The 21,405-nt window shown below is 37.3% G+C and overlaps 1 protein-coding gene across 1 annotated transcript in view; it reads right to left on the reverse strand.

The window, feature by feature from the left end:
• Nucleotides 1–18,253, reverse strand: part of TFAP2D (transcription factor AP-2 delta) — a 122,899-nt gene extending 104,646 nt beyond the window's left edge. Inside the window, exons 1-3 of the mRNA XM_030195578.1 lie at nucleotides 18,215–18,253; nucleotides 17,026–17,523; nucleotides 14,484–14,544 (exon numbers count right to left, since the gene is read on the reverse strand). Coding sequence (XP_030051438.1) covers nucleotides 14,484–14,544; nucleotides 17,026–17,523; nucleotides 18,215–18,253 — 598 coding nt within the window. The remainder of the gene's footprint in view (nucleotides 1–14,483; nucleotides 14,545–17,025; nucleotides 17,524–18,214) is intronic.
• Between the last annotated feature and the right edge of the window lie 3,152 nt (nucleotides 18,254–21,405).

The following is a 21,405-nucleotide window of genomic DNA, read 5'->3' on the forward strand; positions in this document are numbered from 1 at the left end:
GTGAGGAATACAAGATTAACAGTCATTATTGCTTCTGTAAGCGTCAAAAGGGGCCCATGTAAGTTGGACAGGTTATGAGATTTTAAAGCAGCTGCTTCCTCAAATTTTCTGATGGAACATAGGTGACTGCACCATTCATGAACATTGAGGTTATAGTTGTTTTTCCAGTAGAGAACAATAAAGTGGACAGCAAGAGCTATCATTATGTTAAGTAGTTTGCTGTACATTTCAGTGAGATGTAAACCTGGAGTGGAGGGGTGAAAAAGAGCTACTTTATAGGAAATTATGACAGCAGGAGAAATAGACAGGATTGCAGATATCCTTTTCTAAATTTAGGACCAGTAGTTATGTACTTGAGAATAGTAAAAAGGTGGGAAAGAGTTCCAACTTGTTCAGAGCAGAATCAGCACATAGGAGGAAGATGAGTTCTCATAAAGTTTGCCAATTTAGCTAGAGTCCAATAAGCTTTGTGGATCTTTTAAATTTAAATGGGTGGAACATAAATGCAGTGAAGCCCAGTCAAACATCATGGACTTCATTTCAAACACATGTGTAGCAAACCCCAATGTGTTAATAATAGGGGACATCAATCTACATCTAGAAGACAAAAATACAAACTTATCTAAAGAGTGTATAGACTTTTTCAACTGTGGGATTTCCAATGGCCACAGATGCACCCAACCCACGTAAAAGGTCACACACTAGATCTGCTACCATACAAATTTACACCAGAACAACTCTTCTCTATAACAAAACATAAATGGACAGAAACTCCATGGTCTGACCACTTCAAATTAAACATGACCCTCTATTGGAAGAAGATGGGATCCTGTCACTCACAAAGCTGCACTATGTACAACTCAAGAAAGAAAGTCAACACCCAAACATTCTGGCAATCAATGTACGAAAATCAATGGTCAATGCCCTCTAACTCCACCAAATACATCACAGAATGGGACAAGAGATGCATCACGATTCTAAATTAAATAGCACCCATGCGAACCAAAACCACACAAAAATACAATATTGCCCCTTAGTTCAACGACGAGCTGAAAGAACTAAAAGCACAATGCAGAAGAAAAGAATAGGAATGGAAAAAAAAATGAAAAACAACAAAATGAAATCCACTTGTAATGAAACACAAAAGAGACAGAAACACAAAATAAGACAGGCCAAAAGGAAATTCTATAAATTTGTTTATTTATTTATAGCATTTATACCCCGCTCTTTCCCGCTCGATGGCAGGCTCAGTGCGGCTTACAATAAATGGGAACAAAGTGTGACAGAGATGACATAGGTTCAGTGCGGCTTACAATAAAAGAGAATAAGGTGTATCAGAGATAACAAAAGATATAGACACATCATTTTACAGAGATACAAATTGTGTGGGGAATGAGAAGATGAAGGGATATGGGGGCAGGATGAGGTGTGGTTAATGCTAGTGGTTTGGTTTAGAGATGTGGTTTAGGTAATTAGATTAAGTTGGGTCATCCGAATAGGCTCATTTGAAGAGGTATGTTTTCAGCAACTTTCGGAAGGGTAGAAGTTCGTTGGTTGTTCTAATGAGTCTTGGTATGGCATTCTAGAGTTGACTGCCTATCACAGAAAAGTTGGAAGCATAGTAGGTTTTGTATTTAAGGCCTTTGCAACTAGGAAGATGAAGATTGAAATATGTTCGAGAGGATTTGGTCCTGTTTCTGTTTGGAAGGTCAATTTGGTCATGTAGCTTGGAGATTCTCTGTGGAGGATCTTGTGGATCAGTGTGTGTATTTTAAAATTTATTCGTTCCTTGATGGGAAGCCAGTGTATCTTTTCGCGGAGTGGTGTTGCACTTTCAAATCTTGATTTACCAAAAATTAGTCTGGCTGCCGTGTTTTGGGCAATTTGGAGTTTTTTCATATTTGGGTAGTGCAACCAATGAAGATGCTATTGCAGTAATCGGCGTGGGTGAGTACTGTGGATTGTACCAAGTTGAGGAAAGTTTTTAGAGGGAGGAATGGTTTTATTCTTTTCAGTACCCACATCATGTTGAACATCTTTTTCGTTATTGCTTTTGCGTGAGTTTCCAGAGTCAGATGGTTGTCCAACGTTACTCCTAAGATTTTTAAATTGTTGGATATCGGGATTGTCACATCGGGGGTGACCAGAGTGGTTGGGAGTAAAGTGGAGTGTTTTGATGATATGATTAAACACTCCACTTTATGTTTTTCTTTATTCAGTTTCATTTTGAAGGCATTGGCCCAGGAAGCTATTATGTTCATTCCGGTAATTATTCTTTCAGAGATTTCTGCAAGGTTGGATTTGAAAGGGATGAATATAGTGACATCATCTGCATAGATGAAGGGGTTTAGACCAGCTTTGGATAAGGATTTAGCCAGAGGAATCATCATAAGATTAAAGAGGATCAGGGATAAAGGCGATCCTTGAGAGACTACGCATTGAGAAGACCACGCGGATGATATAGATGAGGTTGATTTGACTTGGTAGGTTCTGGTGGTGATGAAACTTTTTATCCATTTAAAGATCAAATAGGTCCCAATTTTAAGGACACAAAGAAACTATACAAATTAGTGAACAATCTGACAGACACCAAATCAGTGACAATGACAAACGAAGATTTCCCACCTGCAGACAAACTAGCCAAATACTTTGAAGAAAAAATCATTAACTTACGTAAACTTTCCCCACAAGACAACTAAATTAGAGACCTTCTTAGATAAACTGGACACACATCCAGGAGAAGCACCAGTGGACCAAACCTGGACAAACTTCTCTGCTGAGACGGTAGCCCTTACGCTTCAAAAGTTCTCCATAGCCCACTGCTCACTAGACACATGCCCTAACTATATTATGAAAACACCCCCAACCAATTTATTGAGGACATGACATCCCACCTCAACTTCATGCTTGGAGAAGAAATATTCCCAATAGATAGGGGCAACATATTACTTACACCAAAAGATCCCTACAAAAAACAAGGATATCTCAAACTACCGACCAGTTGTATCAATACCATTAACAACCAAGATGATGGAAGGTATAGTAGCCAAATGACTAACGGAATACTTCAATCACTTCTTAGTATTACATGAATCCCAATCAGGCTTCAGAGCCAACCACAGTACTGAAACAGTACTAATCACGCTACTGGCCAAATTCAAACATGAAATCAAGAGAGGAAACATCCTACTACTCCACTTCGACATATTGAGCGCCTTCGACATGGTAGAGCACCAAATTTTACTAAGGATACCTGACAAGATAGAAATTGGAGGGAAGATATTCTCATGGATTAAAGGCTTCCTGACCACCAGATCATACCAAGTCAAGGCAAATTCAGAGATCTCCCCTCCCTGGAAAGTGAAATGTGGAGTCCCATAAGGCTTACCACTCTCACCCATTTTATTCAACCTAATGATGATCCCACTCACCAAGTCCCTATCCAAACTAGAACTCAACCCGTTTTTATACACTGATGACATCACAATCTTCCCTTTCAAAAACAACTCATCAAAAATCAAATCCGAAATCACAACTAATATGAACATCATGGAAGCTTGGGCATCAGCCTTCAATCTAAAACTCAACAGGGAAAAATGCACTGCCTCGTACTCTTGTCCCTGTACAACACTGACCAATTCACATCAATTAATGCACTGGGATCATCTCTTCCAATCTCAGATAACCTGAAAATCCTAGGCTTCACCATAGACCATGAATTATCTTTGAGCACTGGGCTCATTGCTCTCAATCTCAGATAACCTGAAACTCACAGGCATCACCATAGACCATGAATTATCTTTTGAAAGACAAGCCAAGGCCATCACAAAGAAAATGTTCAACTCAATGTGGAAACTCAATCGCATAAACCAATACTTCCCAAGAGACATATTTTGCAACCTGGAGTGGAGTAGTGGCCTAGTGGTTAGAGCACCAGTCTTGCAATCCAGAGGTGGTCGGTTCAAATCCCACTACTGCTCCTTGTGATCTTGGGCAAGTCACTTAACCTTCCATTGCCTCAGGTACAAACTTAGATAGTGAGCCCTCCTGGGACAAAGAAATATCAAGAGTACCTGAATATAACTCACCTTGAGCTACTACTAAAAAAGGTGTGAGCAAAATATAAATAAAAAAATTATAACAAAAAAAATAAACCTGGTTCAGACCATGATTCTGGCTCATGTTGACTACTGCAATGGAATTTACATATATGGAAAAATAAGATTCAAGAGTGTCAAACCCCTTCTCCTACAGCTACATTGGCTGCCTAAACAAGCTGATGTAGATTGATGTCCCCTAGTAATAACACGTTGGAGTTTGCTACACATGTGTTTGATATGAAGTCCATGATGTTTGACTGGGCTTCACTCCATTTACCTGGATGTCTGTAGAATATGTAGCACAGATGGTTAAGTAGGGACTTGTCTTTGACCCTGATCAAGGCTATTTCAAGTTGTGGTGTTATGGATTCGGCGATTGTCTCTGTTTCAAAGTAGCCTTTGTGAATTAATGTGCTTGAAACCAGATATGCATGAAACTAGTGAACAGCCAACCTCTCCTGGTCTGCCCAGTGATAGAGGGCCAAATTAGGAAAATCAAGGCATCTCTGTTTCTGATCCCTGTACAGAATGCTTCTAGCTAAATCGGGGGCATGTATTGTTCCATATAAAGTGAATTATGTGATTCTGTAAATATGATAAGTAAGTCTTAGGTACTGAGATAGACAAAACTTGGCTCAAGTACAGTAGCCTGGGTAAATTATTCATTTTTACCATAACCATACTGCCAAACTAACGTTCAAGGTCCACTTGTATTTCCTTCAACAAAGCAGGATAATTGACTTAAAAACAAAGCCAAATATTCTGCTTGAGATGTACCCCCAGATATGTAATGTTATGTTCTATCCATGTAAATTTAAAAGATCCACAAAGCTTATTGGACTCTAGCTAAATTGGCAAACTTTATGAGAACTCATCTTCCTCCTATGTGCTGATTCTGCTCTGAACAAGTTGGCACTCTTTCCCACCTTCTATTTTACTGTCCTCAAGTACATAACTACTGGTCCTCAATTTGGAAAAGGATATCTGCAATCCTGTCTACCTGCTGTCATAATTTCCTATAAAGTAGCTATTGTTTGCCCCTCCACTCCAGGTTTACATCTTACTGAACTGTACAGCAAACTACTTAACATAATGATAACTCTTGCTGTCCAACTTATTGTTCTCTACTGGAAAAACAGCTATAACCTCAATGTTCATGAATGGTGCAGATATGAGGACTCATTTCAAGCCCATTGACTCACACATTCTCTAACCTGTCATTATCTAATGTACAGAACCAACATACCCACTTCCCCCCCCCCCTGAGTTGTAACCCTGTCCGACCAATGTTTCTAACCTTATACGATCATATTGTAACTTTACTCCCCTACTCTGTAACTATCTCCCAATGAATCATGCAAATCCCACTGAACTTCCCAAAGACTTAACCTGGCCCAACACAGCTCTACAGATATTCACTATCTCCCTCGAATTGTTAACCTTCCTCGATACTTTGTTACTGCCCCCATTGTTCCATGTAACCCACATTGAACCTACCAATAGGTGAAAAAATGAGGGATACAAATGAAATAAATAAAATAATAAATAAATAAATCTGCATAAGTTGTGGATTGCAGTGGAACAAACTCAAGCAGGGCCTGTACAGTTGTCATCCCTGTTTTGGATGCCTCCACAATTGAGACATTTAAGCATTTCCAGGATTCTGGGCTATATGACCCATTGGCCTGAACCAGTATGGCTAGTCTTATGGTTCTTGTGTTGTTACACTTTATAGGTCTGGGATGGAATGAGCAGATAGTATGATTTCCATTTGACTAAGTTTCCCCCAATTATAGATAATCCAATTTTCTCTCCAGGATAGGTCTTTGGGATTTTTAAGCATTGGAAGTGGAATAATTTGACTTTCTGGGGACAAGTGTTTGATGAAACTGACTTCTAAATCTCTGAGGCTGCTGACACTTGCGTTGGACCTGACTTTTTTTAAGGATCTCATCAATAGTGTTACAGAAAACTAACCTGTAGATGGCTTGTAAATGTCTGGTCTGCAGATTTTAGTGCCGAGGTATATAGATGGTTATTTTAGAAGCCCTATTCATATTTGGATATATAAAAAACCATATATTTCTACATCTTGATTATATAAATCTGAGATATAGACATCAAAATCATGAACATATGTATATGGCAAGAATAAATGGTTTGGGCATGTTTTGGGTGGAACTACAGCAAAGCCAACATAAAAAAAAATGTGCATTCCCCATTTCAGAAAGGGAATGCACGTTTTCTATCCTCTGAGATCAATGCTAGGATTTACATTATGTGAAGGACTAAATTATGTGAAGGTATTTTTTTCATTCAGCACTCTACTGGGTGGATTAGGAGAGGTTACTCCCTTATTACCCAGTGTTCTCCCAACCCCACAAATGATACAGGTGAATGATATTGGTCTCTGCAACAGCTTGAGGAAAGGTAGACATGCAAACTCCTAAAATGGCAGGCATACAGATGTGTGTCACTGTGTTGGCCCCAGTGATATCTTAGATGTTGACACTTGTAAAACTAATGCTCCCACCACATGTAACTAGTGCATACATTTCCATTATTGCATCTAGAAAAGGCTCTATATTAGCAGAACCTTTTCTCAAATACTAGTGGAAACAGCCCGATCTAGACTTCTCAATTCCTATTGCAATGTTCTATCTAAAATGGGGCTTATAATGTACACCAAACTAATGAGAAACTTAAAAATTATATATGATAGATGTGCATTCAGGAATATGCATTTGGCGCACTACTGCACCTACAAAAATGTAGGGCTCTGTTTATAAAGGCACACTAAAAATTAACACATGCTAACCTTGTAGATGCCCATAAGAATATTATGGGCATCTACATGGTTAGTGCATGCTAAAAATACTAGCATGCCTTTTGTAAACAGGGCCCATGGTGTACAAAATTATTCATTTATTGGAAGTTCCCTATCTAGCAAATAATCCTGTTGCCTCTGTTTACTAAGGTGTGCTACAGGCACATTAGCATTGTTAACATGTGTTAATGGTTAACACGCATTAAACACTAATACACCCATAGAAATATAAAGGCGCGTTAGCGTTTAATGCACCTTAACTTTAAAGATGCATTAAAAATGATAACACACCTTAGTAAACATACCCATAATTGTAGATAAAACATTCTGAAGAAAAAAAGTGGGTGATCTTTCTAACATTCACCTGAAGTGTGTATGTGTGTTTATGTATGTGTCTATCTGTCTGTGTACTGTTAACAATATTACATATGAAGCCATTGATTCAAAATTATTGATTAAAAAAACTGTGTAGATTTTGAAATTTCCAGAATTATCTCGGTTAGATAATAATAATAATAATAATAAACAAAATAGAATGATTTGATGGCTACCCTGGTGTGTCTTCTCAGAGACTGGTTTAAGTTAAATATAACTTCACAACATATCTCACAAGGAATTAATGACACAGCCTTCAGAAACCAGTCACCTGTATGCATCTGACAAACCTGAGATCTCCTAAAATGTGCAGGGTTCAGATCATATTAATTCCCCCAAAATGTTTTGATTCAAAGTGTAGTAGTTTATGTTTTATGTTGCCAAGGGCAATTGAAAAATAATTGTTGCCAATAGTCTGGTCCTCTCTTCATGGCCCAGAGGCTATAACAGTATTTAAGCTTCAGAAATATGCCTGGGGCAGCAAGACTAGATGATCAAAAAGTGAAACAAGAGCTTTATTTGGAGTTTGCCATTTAGATTTTATAAAAAGACAAAGGCCAAATGTCATCTTGTTGTCTCTTTATTCAAATATTTTGAGAGCAGATCGCATAGCTCTCAGTATTACATATGCAGAAATCTATATATTCTTTTCAGGGAATCAAAGAAAATATTTTTAGATGCTCATAGCTAGAAATGAAAGGTCATAACTAAAGATTGTACAGTTCTTGATAAGTAAGAGCAATTTGTAATAAACAATTAAAAGCACAAATGATGCCTGTAAATAGGAACTTCATTCCTTTAGTAATTTCTTTTGAAACAGAATATCTAAATATTCAGCTAAAGCAAATCTCCACTGTGTATGAACAACGATAATATGATCTCTGCAGAATTTGGCACTCAGAAATATTAACATATCAAAGCACATGCCCCTAGGCTAGAGAAGCTATCGATACAGGAACACTAGGTAAAGTAAAGATTATTGGTTCTGATGGTTAAAGCAGTGATGCTTTGGGCTAAATTCTGCACAACCATAGCATGGGGTTCTAAGGATAAATTTTATAGCAAATATTTTATCTAGATACTAATTACCTGTAATATGGAGTAATGTAAATGGTTTTGCCCCTCAATTCACGTTAAAGGAACAGGTAAAATAATTTTAATATATAGTTTTTCAAGAAATTCTTTGGTGGTGAGAGAGAGAGAGCGAGATTATTTTTACTGATAAACACTAATTTACTAATTAAAAACAAACTGATGCGAAAAACTTAGATGCCCTGTTTACTAAGGTGTACTAGGGTTTTTAGTGTATGCTAGCCATGTAGACACCCATAGGTGCTAAAAACACTAGAACGCCTCTAGCACAGCTTAGTAAACAGGGCCGTAAGTGTTTATTGGATAAACTCAAGAGAAAACATTACTTCCCTTATTGCTTGGTTACCTCCCCTTTCCCCTTGTCCTACATACTTCACTCAGTTTTTCTGCCTTTCCTCTGTAAACGTTTCCTAAGTGACACAAACTTAGATGTTTGTTTCCACTGGAAAAGGTACTCAGCAATAATATTTGTGGCCAAAAATGCCAAAAACATTGATTTTTTTGTATTCAAATAACTCCTACTTAGCTGTAAAATAAATATCTAAATTTACAATAATCTAAAGAAGTCCTATATATATGTCTATGGTGACAGTGCTGATGCTGGGTATATATATATACTGGCCGTTAAGCCCGTAAAAACGGGCGAGTATTGCAACCCTCCTCTCTCCCCTGGCCTCACCCCATACATTGATCCTTCCCCCCCATATCCAGTGACCCTCCTCTTTCCCTTGGCCTTCCACCCCTCCCCCCATGTTCAGCAACCCTCCTCTGTGCCCTGCTCTCACCCCAAGTCCAGCAACCATGGTGTCTCCCCCTGCCCTCCCCTCATGTCCAGTTACCCTCATCGCCGCCGCTCCCTCCCCCCTCCGTGCCGGGCCCCCTGCACTGACCTGACAGCGCCTCTCACCTCCGTGTGAAAGCGCTACAGGCAGCTGCAGATTGCTCTGCTGCTGCCTGCAGTGCTTCCACATGGAGGTGAGAGGCGCTGTCAAGTCAGTGCAGGGGGCTCGATACGGAGGGGGGCGGGAGCGGCGGCGGAGATGGGGGGGAGGGTGGAGGTTGTTTTGCGTGATGTTCCTTTCCAGGGAGCAGCGTCCGACAATTTGACTCTGTTTCCCTCTCTGTTCCGCCCTCTGACATCATGACGTCTTGACGCGAGGGCGGGACAGAGAGAGAAGTCTGTACTGCACATTTGCAAGTGAGTATGGTCACTTGCCATTTATATATATATATATATATATATATATATATATATATATATATATATATATATATATATATATATATACACGCACACACTATGGTGCTACAAAGGGCTTTGACCCAGCATCAGCACTGTCACCATAGACACATACCAGTGCTATTATCTTTAGCTCTGAACATAGGTTCTCAATTCTGCCTTCAGGATACAACCAACCAGTGGGATTTTCAGGATAGCCAAAGAATATGTATGAGATAAATTTATATAAAATGGAAGTACAACATGTAAATTTGTCTCAAGCACATTTATTGTTGATATCCTGAAATCCAGACTGACTGGGTGTATCCCAAAAACCCTGGTTGAGAACCACTGGCTCTGAAAAGACTGGGATCTTTTAACTGAAAGCTTTTTGCATCCTAAAAGTTCAAACACTTGGTTTATGCCATGTTAACTGCTAGTGTACAGCTGCATTAAGGGGCTTTGTGTTTTGTTTTTGTTTTTTGCAGTTAGCATGCAATATACTGTGCATTAAGGGCTTCTTTTACAAAGCCACGCTAGCGATTCCCACGTGGCAAATGAGAGGAAACCCACTGGAACAGAATGGGCTTCCTCTCGTTTGCCATACTGAGAGTCAGTAGTACAGCTTTGTAAAAGAGGCCCTAAGTGCTTTTTTTTTTGTCCTGGGGGTATTGCATGGGTGGGGAGTGGCCATGGAAAGCATTTGACAGATTTACTATATGCTAACTGCCTAGTAATCCAGAATTAATGTGGCATCCCTTACCATCTTCTAAATAGAGGATCTAAGTTCTTCCATATTAGCTAAGATTATTAGATACTTATTAGATTATTAGATACTGCACATTCATGTGGATGCTAACACAAGACCTGCAATACAAAATAGTGGGAACCCCCAGGCTAATGTCTCGGGTTTAGCCACAGTAACTGCATTTCTAACCGTGGTCTAGTTAAAGAATCCCCTATATTTCTCTCCCCCCCCCCCCCCCCACCAATAAATACAAGTAAACATAAATTTCAAATTATAGATCCTGAAAATGAGGATACATTATAAAAAAAACATTATACATTCAAACTAAGAAAAAACAGCTAACCATACAACACAAGTCTACCCAATCCAGATAGTAACAAGTAGAAAAATATACAAAATAGGGGGAGGGGAGGGATAGGGAACCCGAAATAGGTTGACTACAATATAACTTCATTGCCTTTAACTTCCAGTTGTCCATATACTCCCAAATTCTATAAAGGTTGCCCAACATGAGGTGCCCCAATTTAGACCTGGATTCATATCCATGTGCAAACTAATAGTAGCCTACTAGTTAGTGCAATGGGCTTTGATCCTGGTGAACTGGGTTGGATTCCCACTGTAGCTCCTTGTGACTCTGGACAAGTCACTTAACCCTCCATTGCCCCTGGTACAAAATAAGTACATTTATAAAATATGTAAACCACTTTGATTGCAACTGCAGAAAGGCAGTACATCAAATCCCATTCCCTTTCTTCCTTCTCCTTTCCCCTAATTACAAAGCCACGATAGCGGCTGCTGCACAACAGCCAACACAGCCGCCAACACAGTCCATTCAAAGTGAATGAGCTGTGTCGGTATTACCACACCAGCAGCCACTAGCACAGCTTTGTAAATGGGGGGAGGGGTTAATAAGCCATTAACAATTGCTGATGTTAATTGGCACTAATTAGGACTTATCCATGGATCTGCCTTTGTGCTATTCTATAACACTTGGCGCCCTGTTTACTAAGCCACGTTGTAAGTGCACTAACCTTTTAGCATGCATTAAAAATTAGCAGGCGCTAATCCTAGAAACACACATATATTCCTATGGGTGTCTCTAGCATTACTGCTTGCTAAATAGGAAGTACCTCCGGGCAACTGCAGCAGCCTGGTGGTACTTCCCATCCCCGGCGTTCCGCCATATCTGGCACTACAAAAATATATTTACTTTTGTAATGCCGGGGTGTACCCGGCAGTAATCAGGCAGTGTCACATACTGCCTGGTTACTGCTGGGTTAGCGTGGGAGCCCTTACCACCTCTTCAATGGGTGGCAGTAAGGGCTTCCCCCAGAAATGGCCGTGTGGAAAGTGCTTTACTTTTACACGGCCAATTTCTGCAGAAAAGAGTACCCTTTTACCAGCTCCAGTAAAAGGTGGCCTCAGCGCACATCAAAACCACACGCCGACACTAGCGCAGGGCCCCTTTTGCTGCAGCTTTGTAAAAGGGGCCCTTAGAGAGAGCACACCTTCTCCCATACACCACTGGTTTGTTCTCCAGGGGCCATTCATACTAAGGTGTGCTAGCATTTTTAGCACATGCTAAAAATTAGTGTGCACTAACCAGTAATATACCCATAGGTATATTAAAGGCACCTACATGGTTAGCGAGTGTTAATGCTTAGCACATGCTAAAAATACTAATGCACCTCTTAGTAAAAGCAAGGCCTCAAATTTCTTGCTGATAAGTAGGGGCAAAGTTGTTTCTCCAAGTTTGTAATGAGCCTCATAAGACTATGTTTGTTTTTATATAGTTTTATATAGTTATTTAGTCACTTCTTAAGTGTCAGTATAAATATCAGCATCATTTTTGCTGGTAAAAATAAAATATGAATTTGAAAGTAAAATCTATTTGTTTTAAGAAATGTCTACATTCAAGATATGTTCTTACAACTGCTTTGCTAATATGAGCTATAAAACAAAGCATTTGCATTTGACTTGCAATGAATCCTATTTGTTGCTAATATTTCCATGGCATACTTTCCTATCTCCCTGTCTTCCACTGGTTATTTCTTACTATTTCCTAGTAGTTATGCCCTATATTAAAAAAAAAATATTTTCCTGGACCATATTAAGTTCTTCACTACCTCAGGAATAATTCTATCAACCGCTAACTAAAAATAAATAAAAATTAAAAAAATAGCAATATATGATAAACTTTGACAGAAGTGATATTGAAATGCAGCCTTGCCTTTGAATTTATAATCCAATCAGACAGTTCAATCTTAAATCTAAGTTTATGGGAATTTCATGATATCATTTTCTAAAATCATCTACATCTGAACAGGTTACCTATTAGTTCAGGAACTAAAATAACCTCTTATGTATCTAATTATTTCATATTTTACACATAGGTCTGTAAAAACATTCAATTTAAAAAAGATTAGTAGAATATTGTCATTTATTTTTGCAATTTCATGCCTTAATTATTACTCACATTTCTCTGAGGTACACTTTCTTAAAGCTGCATTTACTTCTCTAATAATTCTTGCTTTGTAAAATGTACACAGTTCCAGAATTTAACTTAAAATCTCAGTAAATATATTTCAAATAGTTAAATGGAAATTTGAAACATTTTTTTTTCCGAAAGAAAAACATATTATTACTAGGAGCGTCCTGGCTGGGTAGGGATTGTAAGTGATGGAGCTGTTTTTCAGCACCATCTGTACCTTCACCATGCTCTCTAATTTCTATTTAAACTGAGTGGTACAGTACAATATGTTTAAATAGCAAATTCGCATCTGATCTGACAGTATTTCCTTCTTTTGATTCCTTACCGTATATTTTGGTATCTAATGTTAATAAAATCAATATAATTATTTTCTTTAATATAGGTGCTTTTTAGTGGTTGACGTTGGGTATGCCGTAACGTAGAATGCCCAAGTGAAAACGCTAAACATAATTAATTAAGGATTAAAATACGTTTTATAGAAGTATATACATTGCGAATTTTATTGCAACATTTTAGTATATACATTTCTCCGTTTTTAATATTAAAGTACAGAGTAAGATATAAACTAAAAAATGCTCTTCCTTAATACTAAGCTACTACTTAACCGTTGAGTGATGTTCTGGATGTACCAAAATAGCATTTAACAATAAGCAGAACCAGCGTTTTGTTGAAATACTGTATCAACAATAATAAAATGTGTGTGCATTAATGGAATCAAATTAAAAATTGAATTATTATATACAAAAATAAAGTGATTGAATGTTATTGTGTTTTAAAATATTGCACTGGACAATATTAGAATGTAGAATGCTGGGAACATTCACAATACATTCTATAGTAGAATACATGAATAATGATATATTGATAATTTAGCAATTCTGGGAAATAAGGAAATGTAACTACTACATCTTAAGACAAAAAATTTGCAAGGTGTTGTATTTATCTGTAAGAAATATATTTGGAAGGTGCAAAAAATCATGATCTACTAATGTGTTTGCAAATTATTCTGCGTCCCTTGCTTTTCATAATTCCCACCTGGGGAAATTTTAATGTCAAGTTTTAAAAAAGTCATCTGTTTTCTAAAAGAAGTATGTTTTGTATAGCCTTAAAAATGCCATACCGTTGAAATAAGTGCATACGATGAATAAAACCCACGTTTTATCCAGAAGCTTTTTAGCAACTGATTAATTCGTAGAGTTTAAAAAACAAACAAAGAAACTAAAATGGAATATTAACCCTACTTTGCGCTGCCAGACTCTAAGGAAATGGTTGGTTTTAGGTTGCATAATTAATGCTCCCCATTACATTGATTCCAATATTTTGTATTGCCCACCGCAGCTGTGGTAAGATATAAGATAGGAAGACGGAAAAGACATCCAAGACGTCTTCAGCATTTGTTTTGCTTAGAAAGAGAAATCTATTTGTAACAAAAATGGTGGCTCCTTATGAGCATTTCAGATTTCTAATTGGACTTCTGTAACTTCCAGTGCTGTTTTTTTTTTAATCTTGCCACTTTGTTAAACTAGCAAAGAATGCATCTTATTTTTAATCTCCTTTAATTATTACAATAAAATGGAAATATATATGTCTTTACAGTAAACGTAACAAAAAAAAAGAAGAAGTTTTCTTACCTCTTCTTATCACCCCACCTTGGCCGTTCAATACTAAGCCGCACTGCGCCTCCACTGATCCCTTTAAGAGAAATCAGATATGCGCAAATATGGTTACAGTACATACATGCATAGAGAAAATATATGCCGTTAGGTCTGTCCATAAAGAAACATCAGGCGAAAACTGAAATAGCCTGTCGCATCTGTGCTATCACAATAGTTATTACAACACCAATTACATATTAAAGACAGTTGTATGTTTATAGTTAACATGTGATTGTAACTCATAAATTACGAACAGTGTTTCGTCTTTTCCATTGAATATTTTTCTTTAAAAATATATGTAGACAAAGGTCTTTAGAAAGCAGGCCTGCAATGCTACAATGGTTTTCTACCAGAAAAAAAGGCCTTGGAAAGCAGGAGTCAAATTTTGTGAAGATTGCTCCATATTTATATATTACAGAAAGCTCATTGTGTATGGAACTTTCATGCATCTTTGTCTTCGCCCTTGTTGGTTTCGGGGTTTGGGCCCCCCCCCCCCCAACAGGATATTTCAGAATAACAGAAATACTTCACTTAGAAAACAGTCTTTAAGAGTGTTAATACACCAACTAACCCGTGAACAATTCAGCGAGCGTGGGGAGAATTCGTGCATATTAAACCCAGGTTTATAAAACAAGCATACAGTTCTGCTTTCTTTTCTGTTGTCCTTATATAGAAACAAGCTTATCGAATCTATTTTTCCTCAAACTAACTGGCTCTTTTCTTACGTTCTGCCTTAAAGTGATTATCAAATCAATACAGAAAAACTGGAAGAACTGGCATAAATTAAGCTGGTGATGGAAAAAGGTGTGACAGTTTCCTTTGTTGGGCATGGCAAATCTTTTTAGAAGCCTCAAAGATATAACTGCAGACTCAGAACTGTTTGCATCTGTTCCAGTGAATAAGTGCTCTCCATACTATAAAGATTCCACTTAAAAATTCTGCTCAGGAAAAATATATTTACATTTGTTGTAACTCGAATGAAGCAATATGTTGACTGACTTTTTTTTTTTATAAAGAAAAGAAGAAAACCAGAATGTGGGTGGCTAGTTCCTCAACTATTTATATGACGAAAAAAAAATATATATATATAAAATCGGCGTGGCTCAAAGATACAGCACTTGACTTCGAAGAGAAATATTTAACTCTGGTATATATAATATAAAATTAAATATACGATCCGTCCGTTGAGGCAAAATGAAATACAACAGGACGACCAACATATAAACCTGTTAACACTAATTTAAATTTAAAACTAATTTAAAACTGCATTTAAAACTAATGTAGCTGGTTTCCAATAAACTTAAACTGTTGGTTTTCTTAGAGCGTATTTGACTGCAGTTTTACTTTCTCACTCTCTCTCTTTTTTTTTTTTTTTTTGTTAACTTGAAGCGTGTTGAGTCGGATGACATTGCATAAATGACCAGTTGAATGGGATTAAGTCGAAAATTGGATAAACTACGGTGCTCTTTCGCAAAGGATTTAGTCTTTGTGTAGATCTTGCAAATGGCCTAATCCCCTCTTTTGAAAAATAGCACGCTTTGTGCCTAGCATTGAAAAAAAATTTGTTCAGATACAAAAAAATCAGCAGCAGACGTGGTTTAAGAAAACGAAAGAATAAATAGGTTTTAGTTGAGCTGTTCACTGAAAGCAAGTCCTGTGTGTGTGTTGGAGTGGGGTGAAGATGAGAAGCAGAGGCATACGGGATCCATGTGGAAATGCGAGCTAGTAAAGTATACTCTAGCAGAGAATGATTTACTGAATCAGTGTTCACATTTAAGTTCTATGAAGGGAAATCATTTCTATGCCTATCCAAATCCAAAGAAAGCAAGGAATTGTCCAGAGTTTAGCAATATCTTGTTCCGAAAAAAAACAGGAAAAAATCAGTACCTTATTTCTTATGATTTATAAAACTACAGGTTAAGTTTAGCTTGTTTAACACTGCCGTTTTTTCTAATTAATACACGTTCATCTTAGGGAATAAGGAAGAAGTAAACAATGTAAGCAACCATGGGAAACATTCGGAATTATTTTGCTAGTAATTGCTAGTATTTTGTTATTTTTCTTCTTTGTTGTATTTGTGGTCTGGTGTTTTTTATGGCTTCAAAAAGTGTGATTTATTGGAAACAAACAAAACGTATAGTCAGAGGCATATAAGGCAAAAGAATTTTAATTTTAATAGATGACTTTCAAATCAGATTGTTTAAAGAAGACTAAAAATGGCTGCGTAGTGTTTTTTAAAAAAAGATAGCATGTTTTTGTTGTTGTTTTATAAGGTTGATGGAAACTAAATTCCGAAATATCTTAACTCCTCTCTCCCTAAAGAGGAAAAATCTTCAAAAGGATACCCATTAGTTTAACCATCAAATCCAGGTAAGATTTATTCGATCACTGAGGTAATTCTTGCTTTGTCTTTAATGTTAAATGTCAGCTTTATTATTGTATTCTTTGTCTGCAGCTATAGGGAAAAAAAATCTATTGAGAATATACTATGGGAAAAAAAAATATTCTTTTTGTTTACCTGCAAATCGTCTGCACCCGAGGCTGCAAGCCCCAGGCTTGGTCCTGACAGAAGTCTTTGATCTGGATGCATCCCATACTGGGATCCATGGCTCATAAGAGACAGATCATGTCGACGGTAAGCATCTAGACACCCAAACTCTCTCCTCTGTTCGTCCAAGCAAGAAGATTTGAGTGCCCGGGCATTATGGAGATTAATAAAATCTGTTGGTTCGCCATGATGGATTTGTTGGTAATACTGTTGCGAGTGATGGAGAGAATTCAAGGAGTAGGCGTCTGGGTTTACAGCTGGATGACTGTGCTGGAACTCATAATGGAAGGACTGGTGATGAAGTGGTGTGTACTGGTGATTGGAGGAGAAATAAGGGGAAGTAAAGTCAGTACCAGTTGTGGAATATGCTAAAGGCGACGATGAGGAATAGGCGACAGTTGAGTTGGCCACAGACTCCAGACATCCGAGCTGCATCAAACGATAACTGTTTGATCCATCATGACGTATCTGAAAGGAAGGGTAAAAAAGAAAGCAAAACCCTCTTAGGTTTGTCATTTAAAACATCTCACTACCTTACCAGGCCAGGTATCCTGCAATCTTTAAAAGTAAAAGCTCCCCCAAAATAAACTGTAACCACGTTAAGAAATTTGTAATGTCACACTAAAACCTGGAGACCTTCTCAAAGCCATACCTGAGCTGAAATATAAAAGTATTTGAGTCAGTACAGGAGGTCTTAAGAAAATATTTAAATCAAGATGCTATTGTAGCCACATTTTTGGTTCAGACTGCCGGGCACATTTTCTCTCTCATAAGGTGTTGTAATTAACAGTGAAAATTATACGTTTAATATATGGGTTCCACTGCCCCCCCCCCTTAAAAAGATAGTAAAATGCTTCGTTCAGGTTACAAGTGCCATGTTTCCATTTTTGCGGCTTAGAAAGCCCATTATAAATAATAATAATAATAAATCAGATCCTACAAAAAAAGAGTGTTCAATAACAAATCAAGCATTTATTATTTTCTGATTTTTCTGATATCGAGACATTTTTCGTTAGAGCAAGTGCTCTAAGGTATATAGAATGTTTGCTGGTGACAGATGTCATAACGATCTCGCTCTTTCATTCTCTAAGTTATCGGAAGCAGATTTCAATTAGATGCAACGGTTTTAAGGATTAAAAAGAGAACAGCATCAAAATACCTCTGCATCATGGACGAGTCCCGGAAAAGAAGTTGACATTTTGTATCTGTTTTTTTTTTCTTCCAAGAATACAGTTGTCCTTCTATTAACAGAATACTCCCTCAAAATCCAAACTTGTTGTATTTTCCCAAAAACGCGTATAGGTACACATGGAAATAAATTCGTCTTGCTTTGCACTCCTTTAAAAAACCTGCAGGAAAAAATTTCCCCTCTGCACAAGAGGCGCTCCCTGGATCAGATTTTGTACTTGCTGGGTATTTCTTTAGCTGATGTCGTAGGTCCCTTGGTAATATAGAAGTTTTGAAAATTAAGCATCAGCACAGAGAACTGGGAGGACAATAGATGGAAGAGCTTCATCCCAGGAGACAAGGAATAAATATTGTATCTTCGCCTAATAAGGAATTGTAGGTTCTTTCAACATTTTTATCCATTTCCAACCTCATAATATCATAGTGCTTTATTGTGCACAAACTTGGAGCCCACTGGTATTCTGTATAAATTTGATAGAAAGACAGATAAATAGATAAGTAAAGAGGTATGTTTTGCAATTTTTATTTACGCCTTTGAATGCAAAGAATGGCGTTATTTAGATCGTATTTTGTTTTATTCTGGTACAATAACTACAGAGTTTCATTGTTTCAGATTCATTTTTTTTCCACAATAAAATATAGGAAAAAAATATAGTTAGAAAGGGGAACCTTTTTAAAAGCTATGGAAGATTTCCGGAGGAATGAAATTCCCAGAGCACTAACTTTGTCTTTCCTTCTGTATGTAGGCTACCCACGAATTCTAAGCATACATTTCAAACTTATCTGAAAAGTTGAAAGAGTACAGCTCCTCCGAGGAAGAATATGCACCAAGCTAGGAAAGGTTATCATGATGATCTGGCCAGTCGCTTTCCATTGATGCAACATTTATTACATGGAAGTATTGCTGCCAGATACAAGAGGGTGTAACATCTTTTTAATGACCGCTTAATTTTTCGCACTGCTTTGAGATAGGAAAGTATCTTAATAACAGCCGCAAGCAAACAGACAAGCTCTTTTTTTTGGGGGGGGGGGGGAGGGAGAATGTCCGGGATTTGGAGGGGTTTGGTTAACAGGACTTGTCATTCAGCTTTCCTTCCTTTGTAAAAATGGACAAAGGCACACGACTAAAACGGACTACATTGTCTGGAATAGGAAAAGTAAGATTATCCAGGCGTGCATACGGATCAGCGGCCAGCAAACAGTCTGTCTTCAGCGTGCTATTAGCAGGGTGACTGTGACAGACTTGTGCGCTTTATGGAAAGAGAAGAAAATGGAGCAGGTACGAAGGAAGAAACAGGCTTCAAGTAACAGATAATACTTGCACTGTACTTTTTCCAAAACTTATGGCAAAATTACTTTTGACTTTATACTAGAAGTTTTTCCAAGGCAGTGGGATAGTTTCATTTGAAAACTACTAATAGTAGCATCAAAAATAAATTGAAAACAATCAACATTTTTTTTCTCCAATTCCCAATAAATAAAGGTTACATATATTGAGTAACAATACCCATCTAATCTCCCTCTCTTTCTGTAGGAGCAAGCCGTCTATGACCAACATCGTCCCCCCACAGAAACGAAATATTTTCTTCTTCAGAGATGAATACAAAGCCGGAAGCAGCCAATCAGCAGATAAGATGAAGATGGTGAAGACTGCTGAGGTGCAGGAGACTCACGATTATTAGTAATGCAACTTCCGGTGTCAAATTAGGTTACCCATTATTTGCCTGATTTTTAATTCAATATATAAAAGTCCTAAAGGACATAATATTGTAAGAGATAAGATCCTAGAGCTGAACAAACCAGAATTGAAATCTTTTCGAAATACGAAAATAGACATTGGTGAAAACTTAATATTAATGATGTTGATATTGTGAACAGTAAGAAACTTTGTAAATAGTTGGAAAAACAATGACTTTGAAGAGTTGGTGAAGGATCAGGTGTGTCATTACTTGGCCTGCAGGATGTTTATTGATATGCTTCTTGTAGAAGCCCAAAGAATTGATACTAAAAATTTACTTTTATTCAGGAAAAAAAATAAACAAAACTTAGTATGTAATAAAATAATTGTACAGTGACATTGTTAACAAATAGAAAATACTATTTCTGAAAGAAAAGTTGAATATTTTAGTAGTGCCAACTGCTCTAGTATTGTTCTAGTTATTAGACTATGCCGAACTGTATTTTGTACTCCTTGAATAAACCAAATCCAGTGAACCATCTAATGCAATCCACTCTATTGTTCATTATAGCTCAACAGATATACAAGCATTGGCCAAAGGTAGTGTACATCTCTCTCTCTCTCTCTCTCTCTCTCTCTCTCTCTCTCTCTCAACCTCCTTCCTTCTCCAAGCCAACTGTCTTTTCCTTCTGGAAATAAGACTAAACCATACCAACTCCAGTGAAAATCTCAAAGTTCAGTGCTCCAGTTTTACATGGTGCTTTTCCAAGCATGTATTCCAAGCATGTATTCCCTTGAGCAAGAACAATCAAGTAGCTGTTAGTGCCCCTATACAGAGGTACTTAGGCCCAAGCCTAGTCTGGTTTTGTCTAGAGGAACATTTTTCATATATACTGAATTTCAAAGGGATCACCTTTTAAAAAAAGAATTACAAAGGTTGTTGACATACAATCAATCACTGAATATTGGAGAAAGGTTTATCTTATTAACTTGTATATAACTTTCATAAACATCAATGGGATACTTAGGGAATGCAGTTTTGGAAGTTAAGTTTTCATAATCACTACAAAGCACTCATTATAAGAAAACAATACAGCCCAAATCAAGGGATTGAGAGGAAAATTAAAGTAACTATGAAAGAAATCCATATTATTCCATAATAACCCTGGTTAAATTCTTGGTGATCTTATACATATCCACCCAACAAGTCTTCTTGCTTCCTTAAGTAACAGCAATCTCTCTAACTGTTCTGGCTCACACAAAGTATAAGTAGCATCTGGGAATATAATTATATATTTAGAAGGGAAACAAAAGTTGCACCAAGTGTCTGAACTCAATTTAGACTGAAGAAATTGCTTATGTCTAGCTTGTGTTGCTTGAGAGGCATTGAAAAAAAAAAATTAACTGGTTCACAGCTTTCATAAACATCAATGAATACTTAGGAAATGCAGTCAATGAATACTTCGGAAATGCAGTCTTGACAG

This window comes from Microcaecilia unicolor, chromosome 3, assembly GCF_901765095.1.
Source record: "Microcaecilia unicolor chromosome 3, aMicUni1.1, whole genome shotgun sequence".
Classification (NCBI taxonomy): domain Eukaryota; kingdom Metazoa; phylum Chordata; class Amphibia; order Gymnophiona; family Siphonopidae; genus Microcaecilia; species Microcaecilia unicolor.